Source organism: Mauremys reevesii, linkage group 10 (assembly GCF_016161935.1).
Source record: "Mauremys reevesii isolate NIE-2019 linkage group 10, ASM1616193v1, whole genome shotgun sequence".
Taxonomy (NCBI): domain Eukaryota; kingdom Metazoa; phylum Chordata; order Testudines; family Geoemydidae; genus Mauremys; species Mauremys reevesii.
Genome location: NC_052632.1, coordinates 12,866,974 through 12,884,752, shown reverse-complemented (window position 1 = coordinate 12,884,752; position 17,779 = coordinate 12,866,974). Strand labels below are relative to the sequence as shown.

Sequence of the window (17,779 nt, the reverse complement as noted above, 5' to 3'; positions counted from 1 at the left end):
TGTGTTTTGGAGAGGCTTTGTCTATTCCAGGGGTAGGCAACCTATGGCACGGGTGCCGAAGGCGGCACGCAAGCTGATTTTCAGTGGCACGCACACTGCCCGGGTCCTGGCCACTAGTCTGGGGGGCTCTGCATTTTAATTTAATTTTAAATGAAGCTTCTTAAACATTTTAAAAGCCTTATTTACTTTACATACAACAATAGTTTAGTTATATATTATACACTTGTAGAAAGAGACCTTCTAAAAACGTTAAAATGTATTACCGGCACATGAAACTTTAAATTAGAGTGAATAAATGAAGATTTGGCACACCACTTCTGAAAGGTTGCCGACCCCTGGTCTATTCCATTTTCATGACCACATACCTCCCCAACACAGTTACCTTAGCCTTGCCGAAATCACAGCCCCTCAAGGCATTAGAAGTGCATACTTGCAGGTAACTCAGCAGTTTGTTCTTGAATAAAAAGGACGATCTCAGGTCTCTTGCTAACAGCTCCAAGGAAGGAGATTTTAAACATAAATAAATAAATAAATAAATATAGATTACATTCCATTAAATGAGGGATGCAGGGAATATTTCCTAGCATTCTCAGGGGCCTAACAGCAGAAATGTCTACTAGACTCGGAAGCATGAAAACCTTCAGAGTTTTCAGCAAAGTAGGTCCCAGTGAAATCAATTAAAAGCAAAACAAAAGGATTTGCAGGATGCACGAATTACAAGAGATTATTTTGTAAAGCAAGAAAGAAATTCCTTCCCATTATGGAATGGTTAATTAATTGATCTACAAAGCCCTTCCACCCAACGCTGGAACTGTAGTTGACTCAGCGAGCTCTTTTGGCTATTACGCAGCATTAGTGTCTCAAGTTTTTGAAGTTAGCAGTTAGAAAAAAACAAGTACTTCAAAACATGCAAAAACTAATGAATCCCATATGTGGGATGCTGCCCTTATACCATGTTTATAAGAGGATCGGGTTTTGTTAAATGGGTTTATTTAATACAGATGGTAAAGGGGGTGGGGTGAGGGGGAGAGTCAGCAAAAAGATCCAAAAGTTATTGAAAGAAAAACATTTTCTTTCTTAACCAAGGCATTCAGTAGCAGGGGAGAAGACAGGATTTAAGCTAAAGTTAGAAATGTTTAAAGAAATACAATATACTTTGGTGTACTTCTGTTTGCAGCTTTTCTGACAGCCTGTGACGTTTTGACCAACAGCAAAACCTTTTTTAGAGGATTAAAAATATATATTAGGATCCTCCTCCTCCATCCCCTTCCCTCACTGTATCGGGGCTGGGACAACTTAAATGCCTTATGGGAACATCTGCTGGGATAGTCAAACAATTATGGTTTTTTCAATAGCCATTTCGTGCTCTCTCGACTAGGTCAGCTTCAGAGAAATATGGAAAGAAACATTAGTCAGGTCCTTTGCCCAACGCTCACCCCTAACTCCAGCACTAAAGACAGTCCCCATAGGGGGCCTGGTAAAAAAGCCGACAGAGGCCATGCTCCTTGCATTAAAGCTAAAAGAGTGATGGCCAGACTATGCTTAAACTGAGAAGCTCCTTTTCCTTTTTCAATTCTTAATCATTGGCATTAGCTAGGAAACCAAGAAAATGCAATGCCCAGAGGGATGCCTTCACTGCACGGTTAATACACTTTAATCCAGACTTGTAGCACTCCCTGTTATTCCAGTCCCGGGTGCCACACACGCATTGCTAATGTACCAAAATTCTGACCTGCAGCATCCTCTGATATTCCATACCTGGCCTCCTTACCCCATGTCCCCCTCACAGCTCTGCCAATAACCTCACTTGCAGCCTACCACCCTTCTGCTGTTTCAGTACTGCGACCCCAGACATCTGCCATAAAAGGAGACACACCAGATATTTAAAAAGCAGACCTGCCAACGGTAGCTAACCCGCCAGACAGCATTACTTGCCACTTGGAGAACAGTTATTACTCATCACACTACATACATACATTTCATTTTTGTGCTTTTCTCAGAAACCTAAAGTTCAGTTAGAAATCAACAAGAAACTTAGCTCAGCTACTGGGTATAATAAAGTTTGTCTGTTAGCTTTATTCTCCTAACAGAGAAAGAACCAGAACCAGTTGGGAAGGCTCTTGCATTGTAGTATCAGCAGGTACTTGACGAAGACCTTTTCATTATATTCTTACACAGACAGGGAGAAAAGACAATGCTCAGAAAACATACAATGCTCAGAGAATTTTCCTCGCACTCTTCTGGCCTGAATGCAGCTGACTGCTTTTTTCTTTAAAACTCCTTTGTTTTTATGCTATCATGTGTTACTAGAATCTGGCTGGATATCTGTTTATTTGCAGCAACACTTTCCCAAAAGAATGGTAACAAGAAAAGCTAATGCAAACAGAGCTCACTTATCGGAAATAGGCAAAGCCCTGCTCTTGAATGGAGGATAGGTTTAGGAATCTGAGGAGCCATACAGCAAAGAGGCAACCCTGGTACCTGGAGGAGAGGTCAGCCTAGAAAATCCCAAAGGCAAAGTCCAAATTAGAAGCAAGTGAGATGCACTGAGAAGGGCTAGGGTGAGGAGCTGGCCAGAGCATTCTCTAAGTCAGGGGTAGGCAACCCATGGCACGTGTGCCGAAGGCGGCACGCGAGCTGATTTTCAGTGGCACTCACACTGCCTGAGTCCTGGCCACCGGTCTGTGGAGCTCTGCATTTTAATTTAATTTTAAATGAAGCTTCTTAAACATTAAAAAAACCTTATTTACTTTACATACAACAATAGTTTAGTTATATATTATGGACTTATAGAAAGAGACCTTCTAAAAACATTAAAATGTATTACCAGCACACAAAACCTTAAATTAGAGTGAATAAATGAAGACTCGGCACATCACTTCTGAAAGGTTGCTGACCCCTGCTCTAAGTGTTGGGTTCTCCACTAATGGGACAGTTATTTAATCAATCTATTTATTTAGATTTATCGCAGAAAGAGAGCAAGAGAAAAAGCGCATACTCTGGGATCCAGATGACTCTGACAATTTTAAAAATACAACACAAAATCCGGCAGCTTCCTCAAAGGATAAGCATTTACCACAGCTGAGAGCAACCCAACCAACGCACCAACAATATCCCGCCACAACTGCGAACCCCTGTCCTCCCTATCCCCTTCCCTCCCAAAACCTTGGTAGAGAAACGGGACATGCGGAGGGCTCTGAAGCCTGTTTCAGACTGAGGGAACAGTAGGGAGTGAAATAGTTAATTACAGAGTTAAGGTGCCATTACTACCAAGAGAGCTCCAGCTTGAGCATCTCTGCTGCCCACAGCAGCAGTCTGGCATAGGAAGAAAGGAAAGCAGATTCCAGGTCATTTCAGGCTTCGTTCATCTACACCCCCTTAAACCACTCTCACAAACCAACAGGTAGTCAGTGCAGATACAGAGCACAGGTGCTGGTGTGTTACTGCCAAGATATACCACATAATAAGCAGGCTGTAGCATTCTGCACCTGTTTACCTTTCAGGGCTCCAGTTTCAGCACTACATTATTTTTATCCTGTTCTGTTTCCCTCTATCTACTACTGCAGGGATTGAGGACCCAAACCTTGCAACCAATATCTCCACTCAGCATCCACATTTCCAGTGTGTTGCATCATTATTCAACCATCTCAGCCACCCTAAGATAGCAGTGGAGTGCTCCAGATGAGAGTCCAAATAGACACGCCAGGGCCAGCTGTAAGCACGGGGTCTCTCTTACCAAAAAAATCTACTGCTTCCCACTGCCCTCAGTCCCCCAAAATATAATCTGCCCCATAATACCCAACTCCACTCAGCCTCTGGGGTCTCTCACTCCACAAGGGACTCACTCCTTTCTGGTCATCCCCAAAGAGACAGCACTCTCACCTCACAATTAACAGGTCTCTCAACCTCTCACACAGGAAGAGGCATCAATCCAACTCAAGCCAATCCCGTTACTGAGGATGGAAAGTTGGTCGGATGCCCAACTAAGAGTCCTGCCAAATAAAGAGAAGTACAATATTTGTTCCACCTTGATCCCAGGGAACCTAATATTAACAACGCTTCCCATTAAAAGACATCTTTCCATTAAAACAAGCTCCTGTTTGGCAAGAAGTTATTCCAGTTCCCCTGTGGCAACCATGACCAGTCCCTTTGGCTGCACCTCTGAGAGTGAAGTGGTGGAAAATTTCCCTTTGCCAAATATCAGAGAATGCTCAAGCACAACTGTGAGGCAAACAGCTTTGTCGTCCTCCTTCTGGGCATGCAGGTGTTCATCCTGCAATCACAGGGGAAGAAATGCAAGGTCAAAAAGAAAAAAGAAAAGGAGGGAAGGGGGGAAAATGACTGAGAAATACTGACGGAGTATTCACCCACGAAAGCTTATGCTCCAATACCTCTGTAAGGGTACGTCTATACTACCCGCCACATCAGCAGGTAGTGTTCGATATATCAGGGATCGATTTATCGCGTCTCATCTGGATGCGATAAATCAATCCCCGAATCGATGCCCGTACTCCACCTCGGCAGGAGGAGTAAGCGGAGTCGACGGGGGAGCTGCCATGAGGATGGCCAGGTAAGTCGACCTAAGATACTTCGACTTCAGCTACGCGACTAGCGTAGCTGAAGTTGCATATATTAGTTTGAACCCCACCCCGCTAGTGTAGCCCAGGCCTTCGTCTATAAGGCGTCACAGGACTCTGTCACTTTTTACAGATCCAGACTAACACAGCTACCCCTCTGATACTTGAGAAATACTTGTCAGTGATGACAACAGACCCCAGCTGTCCACATTCATCAATGTTTCTGTGCTTGATAAGCAACGCTGAGAACTGTGCTGCAGCATTTGGAAGAGATCGTAGAGATTGCTAAGCTCCTGGGTGTCAGATCTCAGACTGAAAATTGAAACAAGAGTTTTATCGCCCACCTTTCTACAATTGTATTATATGCCAATCTGCAATAGCAATATTCCTCCTAACTGCTTTTAGGTATTCTCTGTAATGTGTCCAGATGCGTGTGGAGGCTGAGCTAAAAGTTGAATGTGAAATAAATTAGAATTTGGGCTCTCGCTCTAATTTACGGAGGAAAGTACAATCTCAGACAGAAGAAAAACAAGTCACCATGCTTGATGTTGAGCAGGCTCAATACCAGGTCTTAGAGCTAATGAGTTAGAAAGGGCAGGGCTTCGCTTTCTCGCTTCTTATCTCACCAACAAAGATACGCAGTAATGGAAAGGGGAATACACAATATTGTGTATGTAGCGAAATGCTGGTGGGGACACAAACAGATCATTGTCACAACACTGGTAAAAGAAACTATTACTGTACTACCAGAAAGACACACAGAAAGGCACTCTCTGCAGGAAAGGGAAGCACATGACACTTGAAGAAAGTAACAAGCACACACAAAATGCACAGAGGCACCTTTCTGCATCCCTGTATTAAAGGGACGAGGAAGACTTCCAAGAGAAAGCCTTTCCTTAAGGTGATTCATGCTAAACCATGACGATTTGCTTCAGGCTTAATTTTGCAATTACTGCAAGAACTTGCCCAGAGAGTTGTTCCTATACAAAATAATAATAATATCCACAGAGCAAGCAAAACAAAAAGTCCTCCCAAGAATGTTCTTCTTCCCCCCAAAAAGCAACACTGGTTCTGCATCTATTCTATATACAGTAAATTGTTTGGGACAAGAACTGCCATCACTTCTGTTTTATATAGCACTGAGCACACTGTGGGCACTTAAATGATAAACAGGAAGAGGAGAGAACAGCTAAATTCACTGGTGATTCAAAGGAGAGGTTTCTGGGCCCATTTAGAACTAGAAATCCCATTATAGTGCCAATTTTGTTTTTCATTAAATACACGTACATACAAAACAGATTAAAAAAACCCAAGCAAGCTGAGAGGAGAGGGAAATAAGACGACAAGAACCACAAGCAGGCTAGTTCCAATGCAACATCTCTCGCTATCCCACCGCTGCTATGATGTACTTCACTAAACCACTGCAAAACTGAGTCATATATCTGGTTACAGGCTCCATGGGGGGTTTATTCCAAAACAGCAGGCCAAACACAAACCACAGGAACAACAACAAACTGGTGAAGGGAACGTCCGAAGTGGTGGTAAAAAGAAACATTGTTCTGGTGTCCCACTCATACTTCTGGGTTCTCCTTCAATAGAAAAGTCAGTATCATCCCCTGCATTTTAGAAGCATCTGCATCTGAAGATGTGATCTGGCTTTTGGTACAAATGAGGGTGAATACAGAAATTCTACATAAAGCTCAGAAGTCCCGACGGTCAGGGCCAGTGTAACCACTAGACGAACTAGGTGGCCGCCTAGGGCACCAAGATTTGGGGGCACCAAAAAGCAGTGCCCCCCCCCAATTTTTTTTTACACTACAGTGGAGTCACATCTTACGCGGGGGTTAGGTTCTCAGGTCAGCGCGTAAGAGGAAAATCGTGTATAGTGAAAATTACCATAAAGTACAGTATTCACAGTATACACTAGAACAGGGGTCCTCAACTGGGACACTGGCTGTCAGGAGCCAGCGGACGGATGCAGGTCGAGGGACGTATTGGCCGCCGCTTCCAGCAGCTCCCATGGACCTGGAGCAGCAAACTGCAGCCAGTGGGAGCCACGATCGGCTGCACCTGCAGACGCGGCAGGTAAACAAATCGGCCTGGCCTGCCAGGGGCTTTCCCTACACAAGCAGCATCCCAAGTTTGGGAAACACTGCTTTATGGTACTGTTCCTCTGACTGATTTCCAGGAATCCTGTGATCTGAACTTGGACATTATTATATTCAACTGAGGATTACTGGGATGCAGGCATGAAGGAAATCTCAACTATGACATCACAGACAAAATGTGGGAAGAAAAAAAAAAAGAGTACTGTGAAAGCCTTCCTGCCGCCGAGTTACAAAAAAGAAAAAGTTCTGGTAATACTTGTTCAGGATAGTCTCAGGCTAGTAACTTATTTTAGTTTCCTTGCATTTTATAGTTATTCTAACTCTAGAAAGTGCACACTATGGAATATGCTGCTTTGGTAATCCAAAGGCAAACATCTGAGCTGAGGGGATAGTATGATGAGATTTCCTATAATGGGATGTGGCCCAATGGTGACCGCCAGTAGCAAAACTCCCCAGCTAATGGAGATGGGACATGGGGAGGGCTCTGAGTTACTACAGAGAATTCTTTCCCAGGTATCTGCCTTGGGAGTCCTGCCCACATGCTCAGGGTCTAACTGATCGCCAGATTTGGGGTTGGGAAGGAATTTTCCACTGGGTCCATTTGGCAGAGACACTGGGGTTTTTTGCCTTCCTCTGCAGCACAGGGCACTGGTCACCTGCAGGTTTAAACTAGTAAATGGTGGATTCTTTGTAACTTGAAATCTTTAAACCATGATTTGAGGACTTCAGTAACTCAGCCAGAGGTCAGGGGTGTATTTCAGGAATGGGTGAGGTTCTGTGGCCTGCTATGTGCAGGAGGTCAGATTAGATGATCACAATGGTCCCTTCTGACCTTAAAGTCTATTTGGAGATGCACAGGCTTTTCACTGGCGGGGGGGGACGGAACAGAGAGGGAACTGCATATCCTCAGGCAACGTTCACAGTGAAAATCGCCTTTGTGAGGGGAAAACTGAAATCAGAACATACTTACCATTTAAAGCTAACAAACATAAAAGGGAATGTTATTCAGTAAAACACAGATTAAAAGTGAGAAGTAAAAAAAAAAAAAAAAAGTTTGACCATATGACATAATTTCCCCTCAGACCACAGGAGTCTGTGCTCTGTGAATGACCCAGCTAGAGACAGGATACTAGTGGGTGTGAGAAAGGTCTGTGACAATGACTGGACTAAAGTTCTGGCCCAGTGTGTCACCCTTACTAGAGTAAGCAGAACACATGGTAATGGAAACACTGATACAACATCCCATTTTTGGCTCATTTCTGCCACTCCATTCCTCTCCTTGTCAGCTCTGGAAGGGTGGAGGAGATTGATCCTCATTGCATCACTCACAGAAAAGCAACGTGGTCTTCAAGAACTGCAAGTTATTTCAGCGGGATCGTCTCTCCTGCATGGCTTCCTTCCACATTTATAACCGTTACAAATGCAGTAAAACATTTTAAAAAGGCAAATGGCACAAAGAATTTAATAGGCAGAGACCATAGGGCCACCTACAGTTAAGGTTCTCAGTTGCTTATAACTGCCAAACTTCAGCCATTCAATTGAAATTTTCCACACTACACAATCACTGAATGAGGCGGGGTCGAATAGAAAATGTACTATGCAGTCATGCAATTAAAGATGAACAAGAAGGCTGAATTAGGATTGTACAGACGACCCTTAATTTTGGCATTTCCTAACTTTTATGTCCTTGACTTTGCAACCTTAACATTATTTTAATGTCTCTTTTTGTTTGTTAGTTAAAGTAATTTCCTAATTACAAAAATATAAAACAGAAATTCTATCACATGCTCCCCTCCCAGTCTTGTGTCCTCCCTCAGCTCCTGACTCTCTCTGCTCCCCTCATCCTCCAACTCTTGTCTCCCATCCTCCATGACTCCTTCAAGGAGGTAAGGACCCTTCTACCTCCCAATTCCTCACTCCTCTATATTCTGAAAGCAGAAGGCCGTTTTCTAACGCTCAGTTCCAGTGCTGGGTGCCACACTAGCCCCAGGCTTCCAGAAGGAGCAGGTATAGGGAAAGTTTATTCAGCCCTTGCCATCCAGGTTGAAGCATGCTCAATACAGTCAGAATCTTTGGAGAATTTAGCTGCAAAACTAACTTTCTACTGAACATGTTCAAACTGAGATTTTTTGGAGTCATATCTTGGCCAAATTTGGAGATATTTTCACAGGAACATCAAAAGGCACAACCCTGACACCAGGGTGACCCCCCTGCCAAATTTCAATTCCCTGCTCCAAAGCATGGGGGCACTAGAGTTCCTCAATTAAATGGTTGTAAGCATTTTTTTTAACTTGGTCAAAAAGTACTTTTCCTTAATTTCAGAAACATATGAATCATTTTAACTAAAACCTCCCCCCAAAAATTCAGATTGAGGCTGACACCGGGCATGGAAAATTCCAGCCTGAATGGTTACTGTCTGTCAAACTTGTCAGCAATTCTGAACAAGACTCTATGGCCTAGGGTTAGCACCTCAGCTTTGGATGCCAGTGGTCCTGGGTTCAAATACTGGTCATGCCCTGTCCCTGAGATGTCCATCAACATCAGTAAAAATCAGTAGAAGCGTGCCCACTCATGCTTATGATTTAGTTGGGGATTGGTTCCGCGTTGAGCAGGGGACTGGACTAGATGACCGCCTGAGGTCCCTTCCAACCCTGATATTCTGAGGTCTTATGATGGGAAGTAGTGGGCAACCTTAACTTTAGATATCGCTACCAGGAATGCCTGTAATTAGCTACAACTTTAACATACTCTTTGTCTTCACTGCCCATGATATATTCTGGGCTTTGCTCATTTACATCATTCCAAATGTCTTGGTCGATATTTTAAGTGGAGACTATAACGCTCCTCTGCTGTTCTATTAGGACGGTGCCCAGTTTTGAAAAGGCACTGGCTGTCGTCAGGCTGTCCGATAAAATACTACTATGGCTGCTACTGTTGCTTCGGAGTCACCTATTGTGATATTCACTACACAGTATGAGTCACTGGTGCAGCTACCCCTGAATGGATCCTTCATTGTGAGGAGCCACAATGACATATAATATTGCCAGGATAATAAAATCATGACCAAAATCTTCAAAAGCGACTAACGATTTTGAGCACATCAATTATTGGATAGCTAATGTGAGATGCCTCAAAAGGGGCCTGACTTTTAGAAAGTGTTAAGAGCCCACCCACCCTCTCAAAATCAGGTCCCTTTAAAATGTGTCAAGTTGGACCCCCCCCAAAATTAAGGTGCTCAAAATCATTAGTCACTTTTGGAAAATCTTTATTCTATTTTCTCATTTCCCTGTGGGGCAGTGGTTCAGGCATCCCAGTGGCAGAGCTACCAGTGTCCTGAGGGTCTAAAAGGTGCCCCTGTCCTGAAAGCTACATGAAATAATAAAAATAATGCTACTGAAAAAGCCAACAGGTTTATTTCTTTTTTAAGACGAGGTAAGTATATAGCTTTGAGCTCAGGGCTTGTGGATAAATAAAAGAGAAATGGTTTCAAATATAATGCTTTAAAATGCAGTTTTAAATTTAAAACCAATACACTTATGTTGCTAATTGTTTTGGATCTTAAAAGAATTTTGGTTTTGTGTTTTTTGGGTGCATACGTCTCTCACATAAGTAACCCTAAGCATATATGCAAATATTAGGTTTAGTAATTCAATTCCATTTCTTCTAAGTGCTGTAGTTGAATTTAAGTGCTAACAACCTCAAATGTGGGAGATTAAGCTGGAAAGAAAGTTAAACAACAATTTATTATTATTAATAATTTGTACTGCAGTCGCGCCCAGGAGACAGGTCATAGACCAGAACTCTGTTATGCCAGGCACTGTGCAAACACAGAACAAAAAGGCTTATGGAAGGGTATATAAGCAGCATTATCTAGTATATTCTAGTCAAGCATCTACTGCATCCGTCACCATGGTACCTGAGCACCTACCAGTGAAGTAAATGATGTGGCTAGCACCTGCCATTTGTGTTTCCTTATTGCAGAAGTGGACATGTGGAAAAGTGCAAACAGCTTACTTAGTTTCGCTTCCCTCCACGCAAAGATCATTACAAATTCCACTTTTACCAGCAACGTTCTTTTTGTTGAAAATACACAGGCCTTGAAAACCTTCCATCCTTTAAAGGGAGGGTGCATAACACTCAACAATATATGATAAATAAACAAAATAAGCAAAAAGGACAACTCCTAGTGAACCATCTCTGTGTCCTCATTGGCCAGCTACCCACTGTTACCCTGGACACTCAAAAAACAGCAAGAAGCAAGAAAGGCAGTTTCTTCCATTGTGTCATTGCTACACAAAGCGATTCAAGGAATAAAACAGCTGCAATTTATTTCTGGGGCCAACACAAGGGGAAATGTACGTCAGAAAGCAGTAATTTGACCCCCCTCCCACAGCTACAAGGTTCCATTTCTAAATACAAACACAACGTCAGGCTCATTTAACTCTTCAAAAAGTAGAGACTTAATAAAGATTTAAGGCTGTCAGAGCACAAAGAATCTGACATCCCGTCCGTTTACTGAAACTAAGTCAAGTCTGCTAAGCTTGAATATAACCATGTATTGAAGCTAGGACAGGTTTCCCATCAGTATGGCTCGACCCCTGGATGAAGAGTCTAGAGTCATTCAGTTTTAGAAGTGAAAGTTTAACATGAATTTATCATATCCTGCTATTGCCCCAATTCCACTTATGTTCCCCAAAGAAAATACAAAAGGAGACACAAAGGAGTAGCTAATTAAAATCTCAGACATAACCACAGTTTATAGTACATACTGATAAATGCACGAAGAACATAAGAACGGCCCTACTGGGTCAGACCAAAGGTCCATCTAGCCCAGTATCCTGTCTTCTGACAGTGAGCAGTGCCAGGTGCCCCAGAGGGAATGAACAGAACAGGTAATCATCAAGTGATCCATCCCTTGTTGCTCATTCCCAACTTATGGCAAACAGAGGCTAGAGACAAAATTCCTGCCCATCCTGGCTAATAGCCATTGATGGACCTATCCTCCATGAATTTATCTAGTTCTTGTTTGAACCCTGTTATGGTTTTGGCCTTCACAACATCCTCTGGCAAGGAGTTCCACAGATTGACTGTGCACTGTGTGAAGAAATACTTCCTTTGATTTGTTTTAAATGTACTGCCTATTAATTTCATTTGGTGGCCCCTAGTTCTTTGAACAAGTTGGGAAATTCTTGCTACAAAATTGGACCTAAAACTGAACAAATATAATTTCTAAGGAAGCAGTTTTAGGACATTTGAGAAATTCCCACTTTAAAAGCCCACTTTAATTGGAGAAACCTGAAGAGCAAACAATTTCATCTCCAAATAATTATTGGATGGCAAAGAGCAGCAATGAACAGGTACTTTGGAACACCCAGCCCCACCATTGTGACAGTAAAGAAGATCTTCCTAGGTCGTGTTTAACAGTATTTATGACAACTGTAGCTATTTATATCAATGAACTCAAACACAGTGTGTGGTTCTGTGTACAGAGAAGCCAAATCCAAATGTTGATTGTTAAATTCAGAAGCTTCCACTCAGAACTACCTTCTTATGTACTCTTTTCCTGTTATATTCTTAATGTTTGCTACCCTCAAAGCCACCCTTTTCCTAAATCCTTTTCAGCTGCAGCCTTTCCATCACATGCACAAGATCCATAGTCAAGCAAAGTATTCTGGGACAGGAGAGGTAACTGTACAGATAATGCTCAAGCGAGTAGAAATGCTGTGCACCAGCTATCCAATTACTCCTCTGGCTAGAAGACTAAACCATAAGAGGTATACAGAATTCTCCCCACCCCCATGTTCACATGTGTCATGCAACAGGCTCAGGACAATGAAGCTTCTCTCTTTTAGGAGACAAGGGTCAATGCTTTCTGCTCGCCGCACAAGTTTATTTCTGAATTATAAATATGCAAATACTGTACTACCATGCAAATTTCAGATGTGAAAAATGTGGTTACTTTCACTTCGCTTCCCAACAACATCAATAAAGAATCTTTGATAAACAAAACCCATGAGTAGGTGCAAACAATAAAATAGTCCCTATTTGGCACTAACTAAGAAACCACTTTTACTAACCACCAAATGGCCCAGTAATGAGAAGGCAGCGGGCACCTGAAAAATCCCTGGCTATATGAAATTAACACTACATAAAACAGTAGCAGAGAACAGAGAGAGCAGCACATCTCTATTTTGTGATTCTCCTCCCCCTCCCATCCCCAGCCTAAACCTAGCCACTAGCTAAACCTACATGTGTGAATTAAACTATTTATAAATCTTCAGCTGTTTTTTTTTTAAATGGCCTTAATATAGTACAGTTGCTATGTTGTTTTTGTTGAACTTAGCAACAGGAAACTGTGTCACTCCTTCTGCAGCAAACTTTCCATTCTCTTGGCGCTCCCGATCCCACACCAGAAAAGCCAGATTTAAAAAGGGGCCGGGGAGATTGGCTAATCTGAGCATGCTCCTTCCCTCAGCAGGGAAGCAAAGGAACAGGACAAAGCTGCAGCCAGATTTATATTGAAGTATCATACCACCTACATTATGAAACACATAAAACAAAACCTAAATTCAGTACCTTTATTTTTGTTCCTCTTTTGAGATGCATGTTGCTTGAAATAAATGAAATAGGGGGTGTGTTCTTTTGTGCATTTGTCTAAATAGATCCTGCTATACAAGCAGACACCCAGGGATTAGTCATGAAAATTATCTATAAAGGGCGGGTTAAAAACAGTCAGCATCTTTACACTACTGCATTATGATAATGAAAGACATTTATCGAAGGACACACATTTTAGATTGGAAGGTTATTAACACTAGTCCCTGGTTAGTCGCTGAGTTAACAATTACAAACTCAGCCTTAACTTGGTAAAAACATACAAAAAATAAGCCTGATTTTATTGTCTGCTTTGGAAAGATTATTTTACCGCCCAAAGAGCTTTCATTAATGTGCAGAGAAGAATTCTCTGGGCTCCACCCTGTAATGTTACTTCATCTCTATATTGTTTACTATTATAACATTAGCTTCTTAATTATAAACTAACACACAAACACAGCTGCTCTGAAACAGCGCACATGCACACTACTGAAAATGCTTTAAAGACAATTGGGACAGATAACATCAAGAAAGACAGCTTATAACAGAGCAAAATGCATGAAGGCTGATTTAAACCACAACTTAACTCGATCTCAAACAAATGTAATACCCTAGCTTTTATTGTAATTAATCCTCAAAAATGGTGATAGCTGACGGTGACAGAAAATGTTTAACACAAAATAACCCCACTTCATTTCAAACTTCCTGCCTGGTCTTTTTCCTGGTGTCTCCCATTTTATGGTTTCCCCCTTCCCCTTCAGATTTGGTTCCCCCTGTATTTGGGCTTATGATAATTATTTATTTGCAATACTGTAGTGCATATAGACTCCAATCAAAATTGGGGTGCCATTGTGCTAAGCACTGCGCAAACACACAGGCTACGTCCACACTAGAAACACTACAGCATCACAGCTGTAGTTGTGCCACTACAGCATAGACACTTACTACAGAGACGGAAGGGGTTCTTTAGTAAATCCACCTCTCCAAGAGGTGGCAGCTATATCGACAGAAGAATTTTTCGTTCAACCTAGCACTGTCCACACTGGGGCTTAGGTCAGCTTAACTATGTCTTTTAGGAATGTGAAAAATTCATATCCTTGAGGGATGTAGCTAGGTCAACCTAACTTTCTAGCATAGAGCAGGCCATAGTTAATAGTCCCCTGCTCTGATGAATTAACAATTAAACAGATGACTGGTGGGAGGAGACACAGATGCACAGAGATGAAGTGACTTGCACAAGGAAACAGGACAGAGCAGAGACACATACAACACCAGATCTCCTGACTTCCAGTGCAGTGCCCTATCCACTGGATCATGCTGTCTCTCTGTATACACTTATGAACAATCATTTTATGTTAACTACACCATGCGCTACAATAATACTGTAGAGGGAGGAGGGAATCTTTCACCTCCCCAACTTTGGACAACCTCATATTATGCGGCACCAACAGATCTGAGTTATCTATCATACATTATGAGACAGTCAAAACTTTTTGTGGGTTTGATTTTTTAATTTGTCTTTTATCATCTTTTTATTTTAAACTAAATACCATTTCAAAAATAAGGAGGACTAAAACTCAATGCTATTTTAGAAGGTTAAAAAGAAAACCCACAATGTACAACTTATGTTTAGCTTCACAGCAGCTGTGGAAAGGAAATCAGCAACCCAGCTGATCATCAACAGCTGCACAGACATGTCTTTTTAAAGCACTGCAACGTACAAGATAAAGATGCAAAAATGACACTTACTGTTCCTTCAGAAACTGCATGCTCTCTCAGGTCTTTCAAAAAATCCAGCTCATCTTCAGTTTTCATCTCCAGCTTTTCTGCAAGGACAGAAGGTTCGCAAAGTAGATTTAAACAAACTTTCCCCCAAGGCGGCTGTTTTTCTGTTTATTCAAATAGTTCTAAAAAACTTGACAGGCGTTACTTTCCTTCCAACTGCTGGTTTCATTCCTGACTTTGCTGCTTGTTTATTAGTAATTTTACAACTATGGTGTCTGTGAATGAAGGAAACTATGAAACAGCAGTGAACACACAGAAACCACAGGACAAGACTTCTACAGATGGCTCTATGTGAAGCTTGAAATCTAGGTTATATTTGCATATATGTTTACACCAAAGAAGACTTGACTTCCATTATTCCAGCCGTATGATCAAAAAGTATATATTTGTTTTTCTCTGATTTAGTTGGGGTTGGTCCTGCTTTGAGAAGGGGGTTGGGACTAGATGACTTCCTGAGGTCTCTTCCAACCTTAATCTTCTATGATTCTATGATTCTTTACCATAACATGGAGACGGGGGGAGGCAAGAATGTTTTCTCAACTTTCAAGTGTTTAATGCAATGCCAGCATCTCAACGCATGCCTCTTCTCCTTAACCTGAAGTGGTGGATTAGGTCGCAGAGGGTAGTAAGGTAAGTCAGTCTCCATCCAAATTTAGCAACTGTCTGGACAATTTTTTTTTTCTGGTAATGGTGTTGATGGAACACAAGAGAAACGTTGTGTCCCCATTGTCCTCTCTTCCCAGCAAATTAATATGTAAAACTTAAACTATCACCATTTACAACACCAGCGTTTTCTTTCTCTGCACCTTTCCCACTTCAAATAACCATTTTTATCTTGTGACACCAAACAGACCAGGACTTAAATCTAAAACCAATTTCCACTTCTCAAGAGCCATGGATTACAAAATACTTCAGAGACAGTGAATGAAGCTTCACTACCCCCCTTGCGAGTTACATAAATAAACCCATTCTACAGCAGTGCAGAAAGGTGAAGTGATTTGACCAAAGTGTCACAGTGAGTTAGTGGCTGAGCCAGGGACAGAACGCAACACCCCTGTCTCCCTGCTCTAAACACTAGGCACATCATTCTTCTCCTAGCCATCTGTAACTGAGCACTATAGGAATCAAAAGGATTTTTAACTGACAATTTGTAGCGGATCATTTGTACAAAAGGAGGCAGTGGGAAACCACAGTTCCATCTTAAATTAAAACCACTGAAAAAAGTAGTTGGCACTGATAGTGCAAGCTAGTCTGTCTTAAGGGCATTAAGGATACTTTGCTACACACCACTTGCTATGCTAATTCAAATAAATTACAAATTAACACAATGTTGTGGTATCTGATAGAAAGACCTGATGAGTTTATGGGTTGTTAACAGCAGAACCGCCTAAAAACCCAGAGACAATTCAGCAATAGTTCTGAGCACATGCGAGAATCACCCAGGGGACACCAGTTTGTTGGCAAAACAGCCAGATATAATGTATTTATGATAAGGAGGGTTCAGCCAGAAAGGATGACCCTCCCTCACAAACTCTTGAAATGAGCTGTCGGAAAGGAGAATAATGCTGCAGGAATGGGCCCCCAAGAAATGCCAGCCTGTTAATGCCCAGCATGTGCACCCTAACTCCCCCAGGGCATAGAGGGGGAAGGGAGCCACCTTGGGGCCCCAGGCTGCACATATAAACAAGGAACTGTGTTTAGGGGGAACAGACCGGCTGCTATCATGAATGCAAGAAGGTGCTCCTTAAGTATAGGGGTGGAAGGAACAATCTTGTTGCTAAAACATGGTACTGGGCATCGGGGTTCTCTTCCTGGCTCTGACACAGATTTCCTCTGTGGCCTTGGACAAGTCACTTAAACTGACTGTTCCTCAGCTTCCCCATCTGAGAAATGGCGATCATAACGATAGTTGTCTCCTTCCCAGTGGGGTTGTGAGAATAAATTCATTTATGTTTGCAAAGTGTTTTGAGATCCTGAAGAGAGGGCAAGGGACATGTCTAATCCCACTCCCATTAAAGCCAACAGTTAAACATCCATTGACTTCAATGGCAGCAAGATCAGGCCTTATTTTTGTTGTTAACCTATACAACTGTGATTGGCTAGAGGTATAATTTAAGGGCTTTATCTTTGCAAATCATTGTCTGAGCACTGTTTACATATATGGATTTAACCCAGCCAAATCTGACTTCCAGGTTTTGTCCTTTGTGGCCTTCCATATAATCACTTGGACTGGTCCAGCATGTGATTTGGAAGAACCAAGTTTTGTGCACTTTACTTCCGGAACACAAGCACTTCTACTAAGAATGAATATCCCAAACCCATAAACTAGTGTTGAAATACATCACGGAGGCATTCAGGCATGGAGCACTTTAAGTAATATTGTTGATATTAATAAAGCTGGTCTCCAGTGGAACCTACCACCCTTGCTGCTGAAACAAATGCTAGTGAAAACCTTTCTGGACAGCCAAACCTTTCTGTCCCTGTGGTGTTGATGAGGTTAGGGGCTGGAAAGTAGAAATGGTAAAATTCTACTCATATGCCAGCCAATAAATTCTCTCTAAAGGCCTGGACCTGCCAGGAGATCCATTAGTGCAATTTGTTCAAGGGGAATCTCTAGAGAACAAGGCACGCTATTCGTGATTTAGTTACGGTAGAAACCAGGCCAATGTGTGTCGTCTTATCTGTTGGGTGTCCGAACTTCGGCATCATACCCCA

General features: G+C 42.1%; 1 protein-coding gene across 13 annotated transcripts in view; it reads right to left on the bottom strand.

The window, feature by feature from the left end:
* The window catches only part of AKAP13 (A-kinase anchoring protein 13), a 337,762-nt gene that overhangs the window by 129,784 nt on the left and 190,199 nt on the right, over positions 1–17,779 (bottom strand). For all 13 annotated transcript variants that reach the window (XM_039490381.1, XM_039490379.1, XM_039490382.1 and 10 more), the window contains one exon: positions 15,029–15,105. In XM_039490381.1, the coding sequence (XP_039346315.1) occupies positions 15,029–15,105 (77 nt within the window). The remainder of the gene's footprint in view (positions 1–15,028; positions 15,106–17,779) is intronic.